This window comes from Camellia sinensis, chromosome 13, assembly GCF_055761805.1.
Source record: "Camellia sinensis isolate YWXY chromosome 13, ASM5576180v1, whole genome shotgun sequence".
Classification (NCBI taxonomy): domain Eukaryota; kingdom Viridiplantae; phylum Streptophyta; class Magnoliopsida; order Ericales; family Theaceae; genus Camellia; species Camellia sinensis.
Genome location: NC_138973.1, coordinates 80,929,592 through 80,948,895, shown reverse-complemented (window position 1 = coordinate 80,948,895; position 19,304 = coordinate 80,929,592). Strand labels below are relative to the sequence as shown.

Below are 19,304 nucleotides of genomic sequence, written 5' to 3'. Positions count from 1 at the left end.
TTTGGCTGACTTAGATTTGAATGATCCTGTCTGTATAGAACTTTATGTTACTATACTTTCTGTTGTGAGTTATTAACATATGTATGTATGGAATGTTATGATGTGCATATAAGCACGGCTCTATGGGCAAAGTTTTAAATTTGCTTCCGTTTGGCCCCTTTCTCTGATGAGTTTTGTCTTATTTGGGTTGACGCCGTAAGTAATCTCGTGATTACTGGCCGGTTATGGCCTTAACCCATAGGGACGGATTCGGGTCATGACAAAAATGGTACGAGAAGATGAACAAAAACTGGAGGGAAAGAGGGAAACAATTACTTTTCTTCTTAATTGACACAAATAGCAGTTGCTATTTCAAACCATTAGAGCACACTTCTTTGTTGCAGCTGTCAAATTATGACAATAGTAGCTCCAATGGCTTGCCATTGGGGATGCTCTAAGTGAATCTTTCTTTATTTAACTTATTTTTTTACAATATTTTCATTTGTGTTTAATATTATATTATTTTATAGTAATATTACATATAATTTACAACAATGCATTATCTCACTTTCATTCTGCTTAATTCTAATTATTTTCATATTATGCCTTAAAATTTATAGTGCTTAATCACCACCAGCCATTCTTGAATTTAGAAAATGAATAAGTTAAATAGTAAGGGACAAAACTCTTTAGGTATGCGGTATACTTGTTCCATCTTAGTTTCAAACATATACCTGTCATAGTAGTTAGCATATTAAATACTTTCATCACATTACCAAGACTTTCCAAAACAACCATGAAAGATTTTTATTGACTTATTTTTGTGAAGATAACATTATGTGATGATGCCAAAATAATTTTTGATTTTTTTTTTTTTTGGTTTACAGTGATATTTACAAGTGAATTCTAGATATTTGTGTGAAATTAATAGAAACACCATTTGTATGATACTATGTATTAAGAGTTTGTTATATTGTTTTCAACTAAAAAGTTAAATATAACTAATATTGTTTCAAAATGATATGCAATTATTTAATTTTAAATGAATCATCATCATATGAGAAACCATAAATAATATATATATATATATATATAATCCAAATGAATAAGAAAATGTACAAAATTATATTATCTAAAAGGCATCGAATATGAAATTAGTAAGTACACTTTGTTTATTTATAAAAAAATTATTTAAAAAATATAATTACAATAAATAAAATACCAATGCAATTCGGATGGGTTCGGTTGGGTTGGGAGGTTGTCCAAACCCATTCCAAATTGTGCTGAGACCTACCCAGGTCCGAATTATAACCCGAGATTACCTGTCCAAACCTGATCCGAGTTAAACTCCGTATTGGTCGAGTTGTCTTAATTGTAAATGAATTTTAGTTTTTTTTTTTAGCAACCATATTATTAAATTATTAAAATTTGACTATATTTATATATTTTTTATATAGAAAATCATTAATACCATCAAAACAAACAATTTATATAATGTAAGAGAGATGTCACAATAGTAGTCCTTACAATTTATGAGTGAAAATAAAAAAAAATGTAAGATTTTATGTTATTTGTATATCTAATATATATTCAATATGATTTAATAATCTAAATTACTTTAATATCATGTAATGACTAATAATTTATATGTATATTTAACATTTTTAAATTCGGGTTTCGGGTTATTCGGCGTCTTTATTCAAGTCCATCCAAATTTAATTTAAATTTTTGAATTTTTACTTAAATCCGTTCTGAATTTAAAAATATCTTATCCAAACCCTAAAAATATTCAAACTGAATTGAGATTGCTCAGGTTGAACCCTCCCAAAGTTGTTTGAAAAAAAAAAAAAAAAAAGTAAAAGGGAAGAGATCCGGATCCATCGAAACGGCAAGTTTGGCAGCCCACAGTTCCCGGATCAAACCGCCCCGAGATCCTTTCTTGCACACAAAGAAGAGAAGCTTTCAAAGCGACACAGAGAGATGGATCCGAAACTCACAGAGGTTTCGCAGCTATTCGAGAGATTCAAAGCCGATTTTATTCGAAACGATTTCGATACTTGTTCCAAGCTCCTCTCTCAGCTCAAGGTCACAATTCTCAAAACCCTAATTTTTATCTCGTATCAGATTCAATTTCATGTTTTTAATATTTGTTTTTGAGAACCTCTTACACTTTCGTAAGGCCTAAATTTGTTAATTACTGATTTTTGTTATCTAGTTTTTTTTTTTGATAGGTAAGTTTTGAACTATTATATATTGTGTTTATTGACAATAGCGAGCAACATTTGGGAATTTGATACAAAACCAGAAAATTAGACATCTTTGTTTATGTATTGGTCGAATTTAGATGGTATACGGTATGAAATTGGACATCTTTGTTTATGTATTGGTCGAATTCGGATGGTATTCGGTATACTCTTTTATTTTATTTTTTTATCAATAATGCTACCGTTCTAGTGACATTGTATGGAAATGGGTCTGCCTTGGGCATAATTGTTCAAATCTTTTGTATATGATTTGGACAGTGAGAAATTTTTCAAAACAGTTCCAAGTATTTCAATACCATCGCTAAAGAAATTATGGAATGTATCAGAGATAAGACATAGTTGTCTGTATACAATGCCTAATACTCAACTGAATCGATGGAATTACAGGGAATGGAACCTCCCAATCTCCATATATTTGATCAAAGATGACTTCGTATTGGCTGCAGTATGGTGTGAGTCATCTTCTTTTATTTTGCAGGTCTTGCTGACAGAGTTTAGAAGCCTTCCACCATTGTTTGAAGAAACTCCCAATGCAGTTCATGAGTTGACAATAGCCAGTAACTTACTTGACTTTATCTATCAAATATATTGCGTTCCTTTAGTTAGTTGTATTGCTATTTGTTGATAAACCTACTCTTTTGTTGATTCACATGATTCTATCCTCTTGGGTTGTGTGTTTTTGTGCAAGACTAGGATATGAACAGAGAAGCAAGCCCATTTACTGCTATCCCTTTTTGCTGGCTCTTGAATTTTATCTCTTCCATTGTTCTTAACTTGGTTTGTGAGCTACAGGTTGTTTTAGCTCTTTCTATGTTGCCTATATATTCTGCATTGTGAAGTGACTGAAGCAATGTAACAGCTAAGCTGGTGAGGCTAAATTTTTCATGTCTTTCCTCTCTGTGCTAAGAAAAAAGCTTCATCATAGTTACAAATACTGTTTTTTGTCGAGTGGCAGTTATATTGCATTTGGATGGGTTTGGATGACAAAACTTTGAGGGAATGCAAAGTATTCAAACAATGTTTTGAAAATACATGTTTTCAAAGGGTCTTGGAAGTTTGGAAAATCTAGTCTGTGAAGGCTTTATTTTGACCTTTACGATTATTTGATTTTTCGAGAAGAGAAAAAATGCATGTCTTGGAGACTTTCTAGGCGGGAGTGTTTTTAGTTTGCTGTTTTTGCCATGATTTGTGATGTGGAGGTGATATCGTGTTCATGGTCGTTACAATGCTATGATTCATGATATGATTTGATTCATACGATTCGATATGAGTTTCAACAAAAATGATTTAAATCATATTGTTGAATAAAAAATGGAGTGAATCGTACGATTCAATTTACGATTTAGTTCTATTTTTAATTTGTTTACATAATGCATGATACAAAGTCGTTTTTGCCAAACTTTTAAGATATATGGAATAGATTAATTAGTTATATTGATATACGTAAGGCAGGGAGAATGTCAATGACCTCCTTATTCATTGCCTTGTTGCTGACAAGCTGTGAAGTTTGATCTTCTCAGTTTTTGGGGTTGAGTGGGTCATGCCGTTCTCAATAGGTGGGCTTCTAACTTCTTGGAGTTCATTTTTCCTAAGAACTCGGATAAAAAGGTGCGGTAGACTGCAATGTTTGGGGTTCTGTGGACATTTTGAAGGGACAACAATAGGAGGTCTTTTGAGGGTTGAAGAAAGAAAACTAGTAATGTTGCATGACAATCCATGGAGTGTGCTTAGGGCGACACTACACTTAATTGAGAAGGTTCAGTTGAACCCACTTAAATTTGTTTATTTATTTAAGCAAATGAATTTTACTTGCTCATATTAATTATAGGTTCCTTGGCCCTGTTTGGTAGAGCTGTGGGAAAGTGCTTATAGCTTATGCCTAAACAGCTTATAGCTTATAACTATGAACATAAGCTGATTTCTAACTTATAAATTAAGCATCTCCAGCCTCACTCAAAGAATAAGCTGATTTCTGACTTATAAATTAAGCATCTCCAGCCCCACTCAAAGAATAAGCTGATTTCTGACTTCCAAAAAGTTATAAGTTATAAGCTATAAGCTATAAGCTAAACCAAACACATCAAAATAGCTTAAATAAAGGCCTCGTTTGGGAACAGGTTAATTTAGTAACTTTTTAGTTATTTGGCTAAAAAGGTAGCTAAAAAAAACTTGTATGTTTAGGATGACTTTTTGACTAATTACGAAAAGATGTACAAAAAGTAGAAAGAAAATAGAATCTTTGACTTTTTGGTATGAGTTGTTAGCTTTTTGGCTAATTTAGGCCAAGTTTGGGAAGACTAAAAAAGTGTACTTTTTGTCTTTTTGGACTAAAAAATTGAGGTTGAAAATATGGATGTTTGGGTTAACTTTTTGACTTTTTATTGAAAAATGTGTAATAAAAAATTGTAAAAATTGATTTGTAAGGAAAAATTTGAATTGGGAGTTGTGCAGCCGTAATTGTTGACTTTTGATGAATAGTGTTAACTTTTTAACTTTTTGAGTAACTTTTTGGCTTTTTGGCTTTTTTGAAAGTACCCAAACTTGGCCTTAGTAACTTTTTGACTTTTTGGCTAAAAAGGTAAGTTCCCAAACGGGGCCTAAGCTGAAAGCTGAAATAAGCTGCTTTTAAGTTCTGCCAAACAGGCACATTGAGTCCTTTGAATTTTTGCCAAACCCTCTTACTTGGACTTGAACACTCTTTACTTGCATCTGGTTCCAATAAAAACATTATGCAATTATATTTTTACAATATTATAGTATATTATTTGTTTACAGTTATACCTTTCAAACTACTCTCTTTGTAGAGATTAGTCTGTTGGCTAGAGTTCTTATACCTTATTAGAAGGGTAAGGCCTTGTTTGATTAACATGATTAGTAATGAAAGGATTAATAATTTCATGAATTAGTGTAGGATTAGTTATCCAATTAAATTTGTGAGATAACCATTTGTTATGTATACATTTTATTTTTTTCTTTCATACTTGAAATTAGGATCCCCAACTCCCGTCAATATTAAAACTTTGCCAATTTTGGTGGATTGAATGTACGCCGTACATGCAATCCGGTTAATAAAATTTGCAATCAAATATGGGATTGTGAGTCCATGGGCTAACAATTCCAATCCCAATCCCATGTTATAATCCTACTAATCAAACATGTCCTAAGAGTTTGACTTTTCACACTTGCATGTGAAATTTATTCCCCTCGTACTTGTTTGAGATGTCACTCCCATTTTGGGAGTTTATTTATAATCGTGTTTTATGTTGTAATTATTGTATTTGTTTGGGATGTCTCCCGTTTTGGCAGTTTATTGTGTTTTATGCTGTAATTATGAACTCATTCTATTTCCTTGTATGAAGATACATTGTAATTAAAAAAAAAAATCTTTGTTGTTTTCTCATCTAACAATTGTACAAGATCGTCATTCATATCATATCTTTATCACACATACACAAGGTTTGGCTATTACTTTTTATTTTTGTGTCGAGTGTTTGCTGAATATGATTGTTGGTGGCAGTGACCAAAGGGGGTAGGAGAAAGTGGAAAGAATGAAAACTTATTTTCGAAACAAGTAGAATAAACTCTTTTTTTAATAATAAAAAATTTAGTGTAGTTTGTCTATAATTTTTAGAAACAAAATTAGGCACCAAATGAGTTTTTGTATATAGTTTTTAAATTATTTATAAACATAAAAATTGTAAACATATACGTTATCATGCCTTGAAAATTAGGTGTTTCAGTGACGGGTTTTAACAAGAGGCTGGAATTTAATGTTGGATTAAAAAAACTAGCAAAGTTTTGACAAGTGATTTGAACCCATTGATTATTTATTTATTTTTTTATTCTCTAGCCCATCCCCCTCCCGCTTTTTTAGGAGTGATGTGCTTTTGCCCCACCTATTGGCACATAAATTTCAACCAAATTTATGTTCAGATTTCAAATACAGTCAAGCAGTTAATGACACGCATAGAGCCTATGATAGGATTGTTGTAGGTAATCACTTCCTAAAATGATCAATTTAATTTGTTGAAGTGCATAAATAAAACGACGTCATATCTCAACGACGTTACTCAAGATACTCAAATAACACGTGGAGCCTACGAAGGATGGCACTTGTAGAGCCTATGGCAAGGACACCACACAGGATGAAATCTAAAAGCTCAATACTGTTAATCAGATATGATTACACCTAAATTCAAATGGCGTTATCATTCAATTTGAAATTCAAATTGAAATGAGGCACTCTTATCACATATTTATGGCCCTCTATAAATATGACGACCATCACACAAGAGAAAGGATCAAAAATCAAAAGTTAGAGAGAGAGAGAGAGAGAGAGAGAGAGAGAGAGAAATCAAGAGTTAAAGAAGTCTTCACAAGAAAGAAGAAGAGAAACCCAGAGAACTCAAAAGCTTACGCTACAAACGCATAATGGCGATCAATAGGTAAAGGGTTCGAAGCCCAAGAATGGTACTTTGTATTCAAGGGTTTAAAACCCACAACAATTTCAATAAAATATTTCTTTCCCTTAGATTATTTTCTGTTAATTTTTTGTTCTTCATTAATCAGAGATTTCATTAAATTAAAAATGTGTAATTAACGATTTGAAATACAGATCGGAAATAGGAACTTGCTATTCAAATAATCAACACTGTTTAGTCCAAGAATTAACCAGTGGACATTTGTGACATGAACTTCGAAATGTGTTGAAACACTTTATGTTTCGAAATTTGTGTCTGCACCAACAAAGTTAGATTCGTGTGTTCGCCCTGTTAGGAAATCGTCTCTTCCTAACAAGGATTGGTAACAAACAAGAAAGATAAAACGAATCGAAGATCACACACACACAAGAATACAAAGATTTACGTAGTTCACTCCAGAATAGGGCTACGTCCACGGTTACTGTGGTTACTGTGGTTTTCAAGAAAGAGATTTCATTAGAGAGAGAAAATCCCAAAATGGGAACAAGAGCTTTCATGCTCTGAAATATTCAATATCAAAATATCATAAAACTGAATACTAGAGATGCCTAACCACCTATTTATAGGATAAAAGACCCAACTAACTTTAACTAACTCTTATGGTGCTAAACATAACAACTATACTAGTTCTAACTACATCAGACTTCCCCTCTAAAGAAAAACAACTTGTCCTTAAGTTGGAACTACAACAAATTGACTCGACAACAAAATAATAATAAAAAATGACTCAAAACAATGACTTATGGAAGCATGATGGACATGCAATGGCGAACAAGACTAAGTAGTTGCAAGTCTATATTCAAGAGCATCCTTGCAAATATCCTTCCATCAAAACGAGTTCTTGTTTATAGACATCAACTGAAGCCATGTTGAGGTGTGAATAGGCCACCCATGTAGCATGCCATTTTGGAAACAAGATGTCATCAAAATAATGCTTCTCGCATGGGCCCAAAATAAACGCATCCTTCCTCCACGAAGCCGGTTGGGTACCAAGTCAGCACAAAGTGGAACAAATGGCTTTGAAGATAGCATAAGAGGCATTTCTTGGAAGCAAAGATCATTCAACACCCATGAAACTTCAATGTTATGATTCTTCACCATAATTTTCTTGGAATCTAGAAAAGGAATAAGAGGGATTGCTACAACTTCCTTCATGGGAAGCAATGTAAGAGCAAAACTTGCTTCATCTACAAAACTACACCTTTGCTCTCTACAAGAAAGTTATTGTCATCATCATATAGTGGTCAAAGATTGGAGCTCTGCCATACGCACAAACATCAACTTTCTTTTCATATTCATGAAACATTAACTTCATCGTAATCGAACGCCCCACTCATTGGTTCATCAAAGATGGAAACATTTTCATCATATCTTTGTTCCGCATCAAAGATAGGAACATCTTGATTACAACCTTGTGTTTGCTCATAATCTTCTCCACTAAAGATGGAAGCTCCAACATCAAAGATAGGAACATCCGGATCATAATCTTGCCCATGATCACTACTTTCTTCCACATCTTCTTCATCGTAATTTGGTTGAACCACCTCGTCACTAAAGAGCATCTTATGATAACGTCTATCATCAAAAGTCTCTTTCATTCCCACACTAGTTGAATAACCAATTTGGACATAGTCATAGGATGGTTGTCGGATTGCCAAGCCTCTTCGGTGATATCCGAAATTTGAAATGCCCTTCTTTTGGTGCTTCTCAACCAACAAAGGTGGCACGTGACTAGAAGGCAAGAAGTGCTCCTTGAGCTTCTTTCTCATCTTTCTCCGCTCTCTAACCTTTTCTTGGCCATTTCTTCGCCTACCAACTTGTAATTGTTTCCACCAGTCAGCGGTACGACCTTTGAGGCTTGGAGAGACCAATTTCGCTTTCCTTGCTTCTGGCACATCATAACACTCCAAATGACTTTCAAGTGTCTTCAACCATTCCTTGAAAACATCCAGATTGTAGCTTCCATAGAATTCGGGAAACTCTAAATCCTTTACGGTGTCATTCCATTTAGAATCAAACTCATGTGACTGTGCTCTACGCCTATGCGGAGCATCGAAGGAATCATCAAATTGACAATCTTTGGAACCATTACTACCTTCAATAGGAGGTAGGAGACGTTGCACCGTCTCAGTCAAGGTTTCAAAATGCGGCGTTACGTAACGATTGCGACGGTAGGCACCACGTGTTACCCTTGCTTTTGTGGTGTAATTGAGATTCACAGGTGTGTCGGCTGTAGCAGCTTCCATAGCTGCCATAACGGCGCTATAACGGCTTGTTGCGCATTGTTACGTAATAGTTCCGAACTATTTCCTTCGGGAAAAAAAAAAAAAAAAAAAACTGAAAATGGGGGGAAGAGGGATAGAGAGAGAAAAGGAAAGATGGAGGAGTAAGAGATAGAGAGAGAGAAGAGGGAAGATGAAGAACCTATTATTGATTTGTTGAAGCTGTAAGACCGATGTTATTCTACTCACCTGCTATCACTCAACCATTTTGTTTGCGTGTGTCTATCTATACATTGTTTGAAAATAATAATAGTAATAAGTGTAGTCATTATTTATTTGACTTGATTAAAAATATATATATGTATATATTTAGGCTCTTGTTTATTCTTTTGCTTTTGTCATTGTTTATCTTATATATAATAGTTAGTGATTGAGTTTTTTGTAAAATATCTAAAATATAACACCTATAATTATATATTAATACATATTTTATACATGTCAATTTTTGTTGATTAGTTTATTTTATTTTTATTTACAGGTTATCCAAAAAGAAAATGAATATTTAAGTGATCCAAACCTAAAGAATTTTTTTTCCTTTATATATATATATATTTAATTTTTATATGATTACATTAGCATTTATAATTTATTTTTTAAAACTATTCAAGTTAAAATTTGCATATGCTTCCACAAATATAATAATTAAAAAAATAATTTTTTACATCTAAGTTCAATAAAAGAAAATTTTACCACAAGTGTAATATAGATTTACGACATATAAAGTCATTAACTATTAAAATAAAATGTAAAACACTCGGTTTGTAGTGATTTAAAAATATGAAATATATTGGATTATACTTAAAAATTAACAAAAATTGATCAAAATTTATTTTAAAACCCAATAAATATGATTCTGGAAAAAAAAAATGCATATCGGTAAGTTTTTTTTTCAAATTGTACAAAAAATAAAAAAATTCACGGTTTTGGTTACCGCAACCGTTATACTATGGCCTTTACACTCCGCAACCGCCACCGCCACCGCCACCGCCACCGCCACCGCCACCGCCACCGCCAATACTGTTATGGTGACCGCAAACGCTTTTCAGAACCTTAGTCCCGGTTAAAGCAACAATTTGCCTTCTCATCTCAGTCATTTCTTCTCTTTGATATGGAACCTCATTAACCCTTCCAACTGGAGGATTGACCTCGGCATCATCACCCAAATTCGTAGCATAAACCGTATCTCGACCACCTCTACAAAAAACTCGTTGAGCCTAGAAGTCACAGCAATATGACACAAAACAGTGGACGACTTCTCAATAGTCTTTGACAAATTAACTAATACAGCAATAACACAAGTATTACAACCTTTTGGTTTGAAGGCAACAATTCTACCAAAGGCACAGATATTCCAGTCAAGAAACAAACCCACATAGGAATTCAACTTGAACAGTCCAGAAGGAAATCAATCAGCCAAAAATCAAGCGTTTATTCAAGAATCAAATTACGATTTCAAGAATCAAGAATTTAGTAACCAAGATTCAAGAATCAACTGATGTGGACATACCAGAATTCGAATCAAGAAGAAAATCCAAATCTCAGAACTCGAGCAAGAATCAAACCCTCTACTTCGAATCTCAACCACCAAGTCAGATTGTAACTATCCAGTAGGTTGCGATCTCAAAACGCTTGAACCCATTTGTGACTTTGAATCAGGAGTTGCGTGAGATAGCAACTTCGAATCTCGTGAAGAACTCCAAATCACAAATCAACTTAGATGCAATCTGAAGGATGAGAGTCACAACTGTGTCAAAGCTTCTGGATCAAAGTTGGGCTTCGAACTCAAACACCCTGGTCGCAAGGCCAGTACAAACTTCAAAGCCGAGATGTCCTGCGAATTCAATTCAAGAAACCAGATTGCGTTGCAAGAAGTTCCAGAAATTCCAAACTTATGGGCTCTGTGATTTCGAAATCGCGATTGCGATTGAAACAACAACTTTGAATCACGGTATTTTCGCAAATGGGTTCTTCAAATCAGAATGATCTTCGCAGATTCTGGGTTTTACAAACAAGAATGTCGAAGACGATCCAGGTGAACAGGATCAAGAGATCGAAGGTCAAGCTTTCATGTTGCAATCAAGATTTGAACCCCAGGTTGAGTCGTGACTTTGGAATTTAGGTCAGATTGCTACTTCAACTCAGGGCAGTACATGGGCAAAGCAACTTGTTCATTTCTATGGATGATGAAGCCTCATACAGTCAAGGAGAACCAGGTCAGATTCTAAGGCTCTGATACCAAAATGATAGAGCCAATCAAGAAGAGATTTCATTAGAGAGAAAATCCCAAAATGGGTACAAGAGCTCTCAAGCTCTGAAATATTCGATATCAAAATATCATAAAACTGAATACTAGAGATGCCTAACCACCTATTTATAGGATAAAAGGCCCAACTAACTCTAACTAACTCTTATGGTGCTAAACATAACAACTATACTAGTTCTAACTACACCACCCTCCAAACCCGCCATTGGACCCAGGGCTCATTGTACAATACTTATCAAGGTCCACAAGACCCAACACATCCCTGTGTGCAATTCATGCAACATAAGTTGGCCAAGTATTGTGACATTTAAGAGCGCTGTCAGCTCTATCTTCAGTTGAGGTACGATGGTAATAACAATATGCTCTGAGGTATGAAAAGTGATGACCACTATGGAAAAGTTGATCAATAGTGAAGATCGCATAAGACGAGTTTTCACAGCCCTTTAGGTGAATGCTCTTGTGAAACATACTTGCAAATTGGATTAGGAAAATTAAAAGATGGAAATCACTGATGACTGAGTTTGTTTAAACAACTGTAGCTTTAAAAAGATTTACTATTTCAAGTCCTAGCATTTTGACTAAAACATCTGATTTGGTTAACATGGCATGCTGGTCATGACTAATGTATAAGTTTTACATTTACATTCTAAGGAAATTTGAATATTATGTGTACCAAATTTTGTCAAATTACTTCCATTTTCAATTCTGAAGCTGTTTCACTGATGATGTTTCTGACTGACAATTTACAGGGGATATATATGAGCATGCAGTTGTTTGAAGTGTGAAGATTGAGGACCAGGATGCCTTTGAAAGGGATTTTTTCCAGTTGAAACCTTACTATACAGATGCACAGTAACTTCTCATGTCTTTTCTGGTTTTATTTTTTTATTTTTTTTTTGGATGACCTTTATATTTTAAATATCCTTGACAAAAATGGGTGGCAAAAGATGAAATGAGGACCACATGTTTTCAGGCTGTATAAAAAAGGTCATATACTTTTTTGCCATGTTTGAGTTGATTTGGAGTCATTTTTTGAGGAGAATTTCTAGCTATGCTTCTTTTCCCCCTCCACAGGTTAGATGACTTCAGAAAACTAACCAGACAATGAATTGCTTATATGTTCTAATTTGTGTGGGCTATTATGTTAACATCTTGGTTTCTTCAGATTGAAACCAGATTTTTCTTATCAGACTTTTTTTTTTTTTTTTTGGTGGTGCAAGTAGTAGCAGTTGGATTTGATGGACAAAAACACCTTCTGTTTATGTTGTCTTGCTGCATACCTATGTGATGAATTATTGTGTTGGATGAGAAACATATTTTTAAATGCATTGCCTTCAAGCTATAACTTCTATGTGCTTCATATCTGTATTAATTTGAATTAGCTAATCCTAGTTGCAGTCATGGAGGAGCTAGTGTACATGTGACACTCAATGCACAGTAACTTGTCCAAACAATTAGACTGAATTTAAGGTATATGAAGGATTTTTGTATATGTTTTTTTGGAACATGTCTGTTTGTGTTCCTTCCTATCTGATCCATGTGTCCAAGTGTGCCGCTTTTAGAAAGTCCTCAAGCAGTTAACAATAAAGCAAAACATCCTACACGTTAATTTCATGATTGTGAACAACTTTTTCTATTTCTAGTGGCATATAGCGGGGGTAATGTGGTTGACAATGTGTCGATAAATTGGGTAGTCAGTGTTCAATAATGCAATTGAGACAGGCATGGCCATCGTTGATTTCTGTCTGGTTCGAAGAGTGAGCTTACTGCTGACTTATTTATCTTGTTTACCTTTTGAATTTGAAATGTAATGGTCATGACCTTTTTTTCTTTGATGGAGCAGTAGCCGCATTCCACAATCTCCTCAGGAGTATCCTATCTTAGGTCTCAACCTTTTGAGACTCCTTGTGCAGAATAGAATTGCTGAATTCCACACTGAATTGGAATTGCTTTCAGCCAGTGCTGTGGCGAATAATTGTATCAAGCATGCTGTAGAGCTCGAGCAATCCTTTATGGAGGGGGCTTACTACCGTGTCTTGAGTGCAAGACAGACTGTACCCCATGAAACTTATGTTAATTTCATGGATCTGTTGGCAAAGACAGTCAGGTAAACTGTGTGACTTTACTTATGTCAGAGATTAAAAGGAGAGGCAAGAGTTGAAATAATATCTGATTTTTTAGGTGTTTTATTTGATTATAGTTGTTCATTCCGTTCATATAATATCATGTATTCTTTTAAGTAGAGGAAAATGGGGGCATTTATGAGAGTTTGCTGGTGGACAGTTGCAGCCAATAGTTGAATTTCGTTTGGGCGGAAATAGTGATGGAAATTAAATGCACGTTGGTTGGTATTACTGCTTTTACATACGCACTTTGTCTACTTGGTAGCAACATTGACTATCCCACTACATTTGAATTATGGTGAGGTCTATGTTGATTTGTTTTGGTTAACATGTTTTTCTATCCCTTTTGCCACGTTTGTTCATAATATCAAGTTAGTGACCTGAGAGCAGGGATTTACACACAAATTCTCTATATACATATGCACTGCAGACTGATCAATCACACTTGTCTTTTCTTATTTTTTTCATTCCAACTATGGTACCATGTGCACTTTGGAAAGTGTTGGTTGGTATTACTGCTTTTACATATGCACATTGTTTGCTTCGTAGCAACATTGACTTTCCTGCTAAATTTGAATTATATTAAGTGAGACCTATGTTAATTTGTTTTGGTTATCACATTTTGATATCTCTTTTGCTACATCTGTTCATAATATCAAGTTAGCGACCTGAGAAGTGGGATTTATGCATACATTCTTTATGTATACATATGCACTGCGGAGAGATCGCTCACTCTTGTCGTTTCTTATTTTGTTCATTCCAACTCTAGTAGCAGGACCACTTTGGAAAGTGTGGGTTGGTATGTTACTGCTTTAGATACACACATTTTCTACTTGGTAGAAAGTGTGGTTAGTTTTGTGCCCTTAGTAGTTCATTGTCTTTCGCAGAGATGAAATAGCTGGATGCTGTGAAATGGCCTACGATTCACTTTCAATTAATGATGTCCGGAAAATATTGTTGTTCTCTTCAGACAAAGAACTTTTTGAGTATGTCAAAGAGGTAAAATTCTTGCTGCTATGCTCATTTTCATTCTTATTATTGTTAACCAATGGAATACATTAATGGCTGGATCTACTTTGGTGGTCTTAGTTAAAGGGAAGTACTAACCATCTAATTAGAAGTCAACTCTTATTTTTCTTATTTTCTTTTTGTTCTTTATTACCCATCATTTTTACTTGCCCCCTGTTGGCCAAGAGCTGTATTGAGCAAAATTTTGTTGGGTAATATGATATGGAATATTACAGTGTGTACACAATAAAAATTGGATTCTACATCCTGTTTTAATTTTTGTTGTTTCTCTATCTGCTTCTCAATAGTCTGTTAGGTCTCAGTTTGGTGCTTGGAAATGGTGAGGGAAAGCAGGAAGAAAGTAGAAATAAATGTGTAAGAAAAGTTTTTTTAATTTTTCTTCCTTATTTTGTCGTTCATAAATAAATATTAAATTAAAAAAATTCATAAGAAATGGTAAGAAAACAAAAATCAGAGGGTAAAAATGATATTTAAAAGTTGACATTTCTCTATTTTCTTCACCGCGTTTTCTTTTCTGCACTATTTTCTAAGGTAACGAAACGAAGACAAATGATTTCCTTTATATTTTCCTTTCCTTTTTTTTTTTTTTTTTAATCACCAAATCAATGAATCAAATGGAGCCTAGATGCAAGGGCTTTGTGGAGTTGCAATATATGCATTATTTATGGTTTTTAAATTCTATACTTCAGTGATAGCATATTAACCTTGTATTAATGATAATACAAAAATCCACCAACATGGAAGCCTTGTTCTTGATTTGGTGTCCAATGCAAGGGTTCTTTGATAAGCATCGTTTTATATGCAATTTGTAGGAACATCCTGAGTGGGATATAAAGAACGGGTTTGTGATTTTCCAAAAGGCAAAAGAATCTGCACCTTGCAAGGAGATACCGTCTCTGCAACTCATCAATCAGACACTCAGTTATGCAAGGGAGTTGGAGTGGATAGTGTGAAAGATATGCTGCCCGATGTTGTCAATGCTACCACGATTCTATGGTCCAACTTCCTGATGCTAAACTTATGTTTTGCTGAATTTTTCCCTGATGTTAGGATCACTTTTTGTAGTTAAATTTGTTGACGGTCTGCAGTGCGCATTCACAGCATTTTGTTTTGGCTTCCCCTCAATTGAATACTTGATTTCTTTTTCTTTCTTATCATTTATGGAACACAATTTATTTTAATTGCAATCTTTGTGTCAGGAGAACGAGAAAATTAAACTGAATGGCTGATTGTATTAAGAATCCTCTCTCTCTCTTTCTCTCTCTCTCTCTCTCTCTATATATATATATAGCACATTGTCAAAGTAGTGTTAGTGATGCAATGTTTGTGAGGTCAGTTTCAATTTTTTTGCGTGATTAAGCTTTAGTAATAACCAACTTTACTTGATTAAGCTTATTTTATGTGTTTTACAACTTGGGATTTTTTTTTCTTGTGTACCAATTATTACGTGGTCCTAAGTTTTCGTATTTAAAACTTAGAAATGAACTGATCTGTGAATTGATTTTTTTCAAGAATGCTTGATTACGAGTGTAACAAGCAATGAGTGGGCTTGATCATAGAACAGACACGTTCTGTTTAGGTATTATTGTATAAATTGAAATTAGCTTCAAATAAACATAGATCAATCTAATGCTAGCCTGAGAATGGTTGTGTCAATCTGAGACGTTTTGAGTTATTTAATGATGGCTATTTGCAAATTATGATTTTAAAATTAAAATATATTTACATTAAGACAAGCCTCTTTCTTGTTTTGTTATTAACTTTTATTTATTTATGTTGTTAATATTTTATTTTAAATAGTCTAATCCTATTAAAAATTAAAGGACTTCCAAATAGAACTCTACACCCACCACTAAAGGGTGATTTGGAAAGTTGGTTAAAAATTGGTTTGACTTTTTTTTGTCTTTTTGTGTATAAAAAATACAACAGTGATTTAGACTTCCTCAAACTTCAACACCCACTACCCCACACATACGTGGCGGGTGGTGATTGAAGGAGAAGAAAAAAAAAAGTGACCAATCAAAAAAGAAAGGGGGTCAAAGGGAATGGGGGGAAAGGGGGTCCCAATCTTTATTCTAAAAAATATGAGAAGTGATGTGATTCAAAATTAAAAGCTAAAAATTAACTTTTTACTATCTTCCCAAATTACCCCTAAAAACAAACTCTCATTAAAATAAAAAAAACCTTAGGGTCTCACTAAATATTTTATTTAAGATTGAGCTTTACTCAAGTTTAGTTTGAATAACTTGGAGGGCCTGTGGGTCTCATCAAGTGTTTCGTCATTTTGTAAGACTCTTAGGCTATGTTTGTTTGGCGTGATGAGAGGCCGGATTTGATTAAGATAGCTATGGATCCCACCCATAGCTTCTTTGGTATTGATTTGGGAGGAGGGGGATGCTAGTGGGGAGGGCTAAGTAATCCCCCTCCCTAAAGGGATTAGCTTCGGTGAATTTTAGGTGGGATTAAGAAAATAATGAGAGAATTAAGTCTATTTTATATAAAAAAATTATTTTTTTAATTTTATTTTTTTTTATCAAGTGCACCTGTTTGTTTTAATATTTATTTTAATTTTTTTAAATATAGAAATAATTTATTTATTTATTTTATATATAAATAATTTAACAATCTCATCACTAATCATCTTCCCCACTATCATCAAAACAAACACACTTTTACTTAATTTCCTCACAAACGATCCCCACATTAACAATATCTTCACTAACAATCATTTCACTAACAATCTCATCCAATCTAATCCGTCAAATAAACGTGGCCTTAGTGTGTATCATCTATGGAAAAATTGAGATCGATCTAATAATTGTAACCATTTTATTTTATTATGTTTGTTTACCAAAAGTGAATGATTTATTTTTAAAAATATACTTGTCTTTTCTTTTTTTTTTTAAAGACATGAGATAAAATGAATAAGTTACGATTATCGAATCAATATAAACATTTTTATAGATGATAAAAATCAAGAGTTTTACAAAATGAATGGTTCGAAACAATAAAACAAAACCTCAAGTTCAAAGCCTAACTATTTATTTAATAATAAAGAGTCGGTTATGTAATTGAATGAGAAATTAATAGATGAATGAGTTCTTACATAGAAAAATGATGTATTTGACACTATCGACAATGAGATTATTATGCAACGATTCTAAAAATAAAATATCATCCAATGCAATTGCAAAAGTTTATGTTCTTTTTTTTTTTTCTTTTTCAAGACAATAATATAATAGTTTTATAGTTTATTTAAAGTTTGAAAATTTTAAATACTTAGTTTATTTATTTTTGTAATAGAATATGTTTAACGTACATGTAAGGTGACTCATTTGTAATTTCTGGAGTTGTGACTAAATCTGCTAAATGATTATGATGACGGACTGTTAATCATTGGTCGGTGAAGTCCAATAATTGTTCTATTTTGATCGGATAATATTATACTCTGTGTCCCAAAATAATGTTCTCTTTTAGGAAATTTAATTTTTTTTAGTAGCACAATTATTGCACTTTAAAAAAATTAAATTTTCAAAATTACCCTTAATAATACATTTTTTAGGGAATATCAATTGCCATAATTGTATTTTTTATGTTGTTAATGAATTTAAAAGAATGGTAAAATAGGAAATTCATATTATTTTTGTCCTTGATTTTTGAAAATAGACTAATATTTTGAGACAATAAAAAATGAAATAAAGAACTAATATTTTGAGATGGAAAAAGTCATTATTATAGTTGATCTGATTAATATATACGAATTTATAGATGAATAGAATAAAGTGATATTCGCTAATAATGAAAAGTCTCCGTGTAATTATCCTATTAAAAATTAAAAATTAAGAAAGGAGTAAAATATAATTGTGCGAATTTAAAAGTTAATGTATTTTTTGAAAAAACCAAGAGAAAAGAAATAAGTGTAATCAACTCAAATACTATTTAAAATATCGTTACATTTACCGAATTTGTTTAATTTGATTTTTTTGATTAAAATAACTAATAAAATAAAATGTTATATTATACACCTCAATCAATTATTTTTTCTTTCACAACTATCTATTTAACTATAAAAATAATTTACAAATTATTCTAAACATAAATTTTTTTCATCCCACAAACTAATTAAAAAATGAAAAATATTTGGGACCTTTTTTTTTGGAGACTCCTACAACCCTTTGATCTCAACCATTGATATATATATATATATATATAAATGACTTAGACCTCCAACTGGGAGTGCTAGGGATCGTCCCTAATTGGTGCAAAAATAATTTTTTTTTTTTTTTTAAATTTCAGCCAACCACATATTGCCACGTTATTGGGGTGCCACTGGGGTCACCCCACTGGGGGTCGGAAGCAATGCCCATATATATATATATATATATATATATATATATTCTATTATTAAAAGGGAACAACTTTCTTGGAGTCTTGAAGCCATTGTCTAAGAATTTTTTTCCCATTTTTCCTAAAATGACCTTTACTTTGTAAATAATTATACTATTTTTATACTTATATCAGTTTCTAATTAAGGGTAGCATGATAAATTACTAATTCACAAACTGAATAACCTCCACTATCCACGTTTCACAAAATGCTGCAGTTCCACGTTTACAAAACAACTGCTGCTGGTAGCCATTTTTTGAGTTCCCTCTCTATTTACAAACTTTTCCTTCTCTTTTGGGAAAACACTATTCAACTATTCAAACAACTTTTTCCTTTTTTGTTATTTGGTGGAGAAAGACTAATCAACCACATTCAATCCCATGGACTAATCATCTAACACTGTAAGTGTACTATTGTTAAGCTTTTGTTTTTTTTTTTTTTTTGTGTATAAATTCAGTATTTTAAAATTAAATTTGTTTGTTTACTTAATTTTGTGT

General features: G+C 33.0%; 1 protein-coding gene across 6 annotated transcripts; it reads left to right on the top strand.

Moving 5' to 3' along the window:
- The first annotated feature begins 1,840 nt into the window (after positions 1 to 1,840).
- LOC114303180 (26S proteasome non-ATPase regulatory subunit 8 homolog A-like) lies at positions 1,841 to 15,659 on the top strand. Of its 6 annotated transcripts, XM_082902628.1 has the most exons (8): positions 1,841 to 2,064; positions 2,722 to 2,800; positions 12,019 to 12,121; positions 12,913 to 13,026; positions 13,113 to 13,376; positions 14,280 to 14,391; positions 14,709 to 14,775; positions 15,234 to 15,659. In XM_082902628.1, exons 4-7 carry the CDS (start codon positions 12,977 to 12,979, stop codon positions 14,742 to 14,744), a joined length of 462 nt encoding a protein of 153 aa, XP_082758754.1. In that variant the 5' UTR covers positions 1,841 to 2,064; positions 2,722 to 2,800; positions 12,019 to 12,121; positions 12,913 to 12,976; the 3' UTR covers positions 14,745 to 14,775; positions 15,234 to 15,659. The 6 variants fall into 6 exon arrangements, 4 of the variants coding, with proteins under 4 accessions (XP_082758754.1, XP_082758751.1, XP_082758752.1 ...); XM_082902625.1 differs by lacking the exon at positions 14,709 to 14,775; XM_082902626.1 differs by lacking the exon at positions 14,709 to 14,775 and having other exon boundaries at positions 1,898 to 2,064; positions 2,631 to 2,800.
- The last annotated feature ends 3,645 nt before the right edge of the window (positions 15,660 to 19,304 follow it).

Bases quoted from the DNA above. Each gene is read 5' to 3' on its own strand.
- LOC114303180 (XM_082902625.1), top strand. From the start codon at position 12,977: ATGCAATTGAGACAGGCATGGCCATCGTTGATTTCTGTCTGGTTCGAA. The intron at 13,377-14,279 runs GTAAACTGTGTG...TGTCTTTCGCAG, and splicing joins CTGTTGGCAAAGACAGTCAG to AGATGAAATAGCTGGATGCT. The intron at 14,392-15,233 runs GTAAAATTCTTG...TGCAATTTGTAG, and splicing joins TTTTTGAGTATGTCAAAGAG to GAACATCCTGAGTGGGATAT.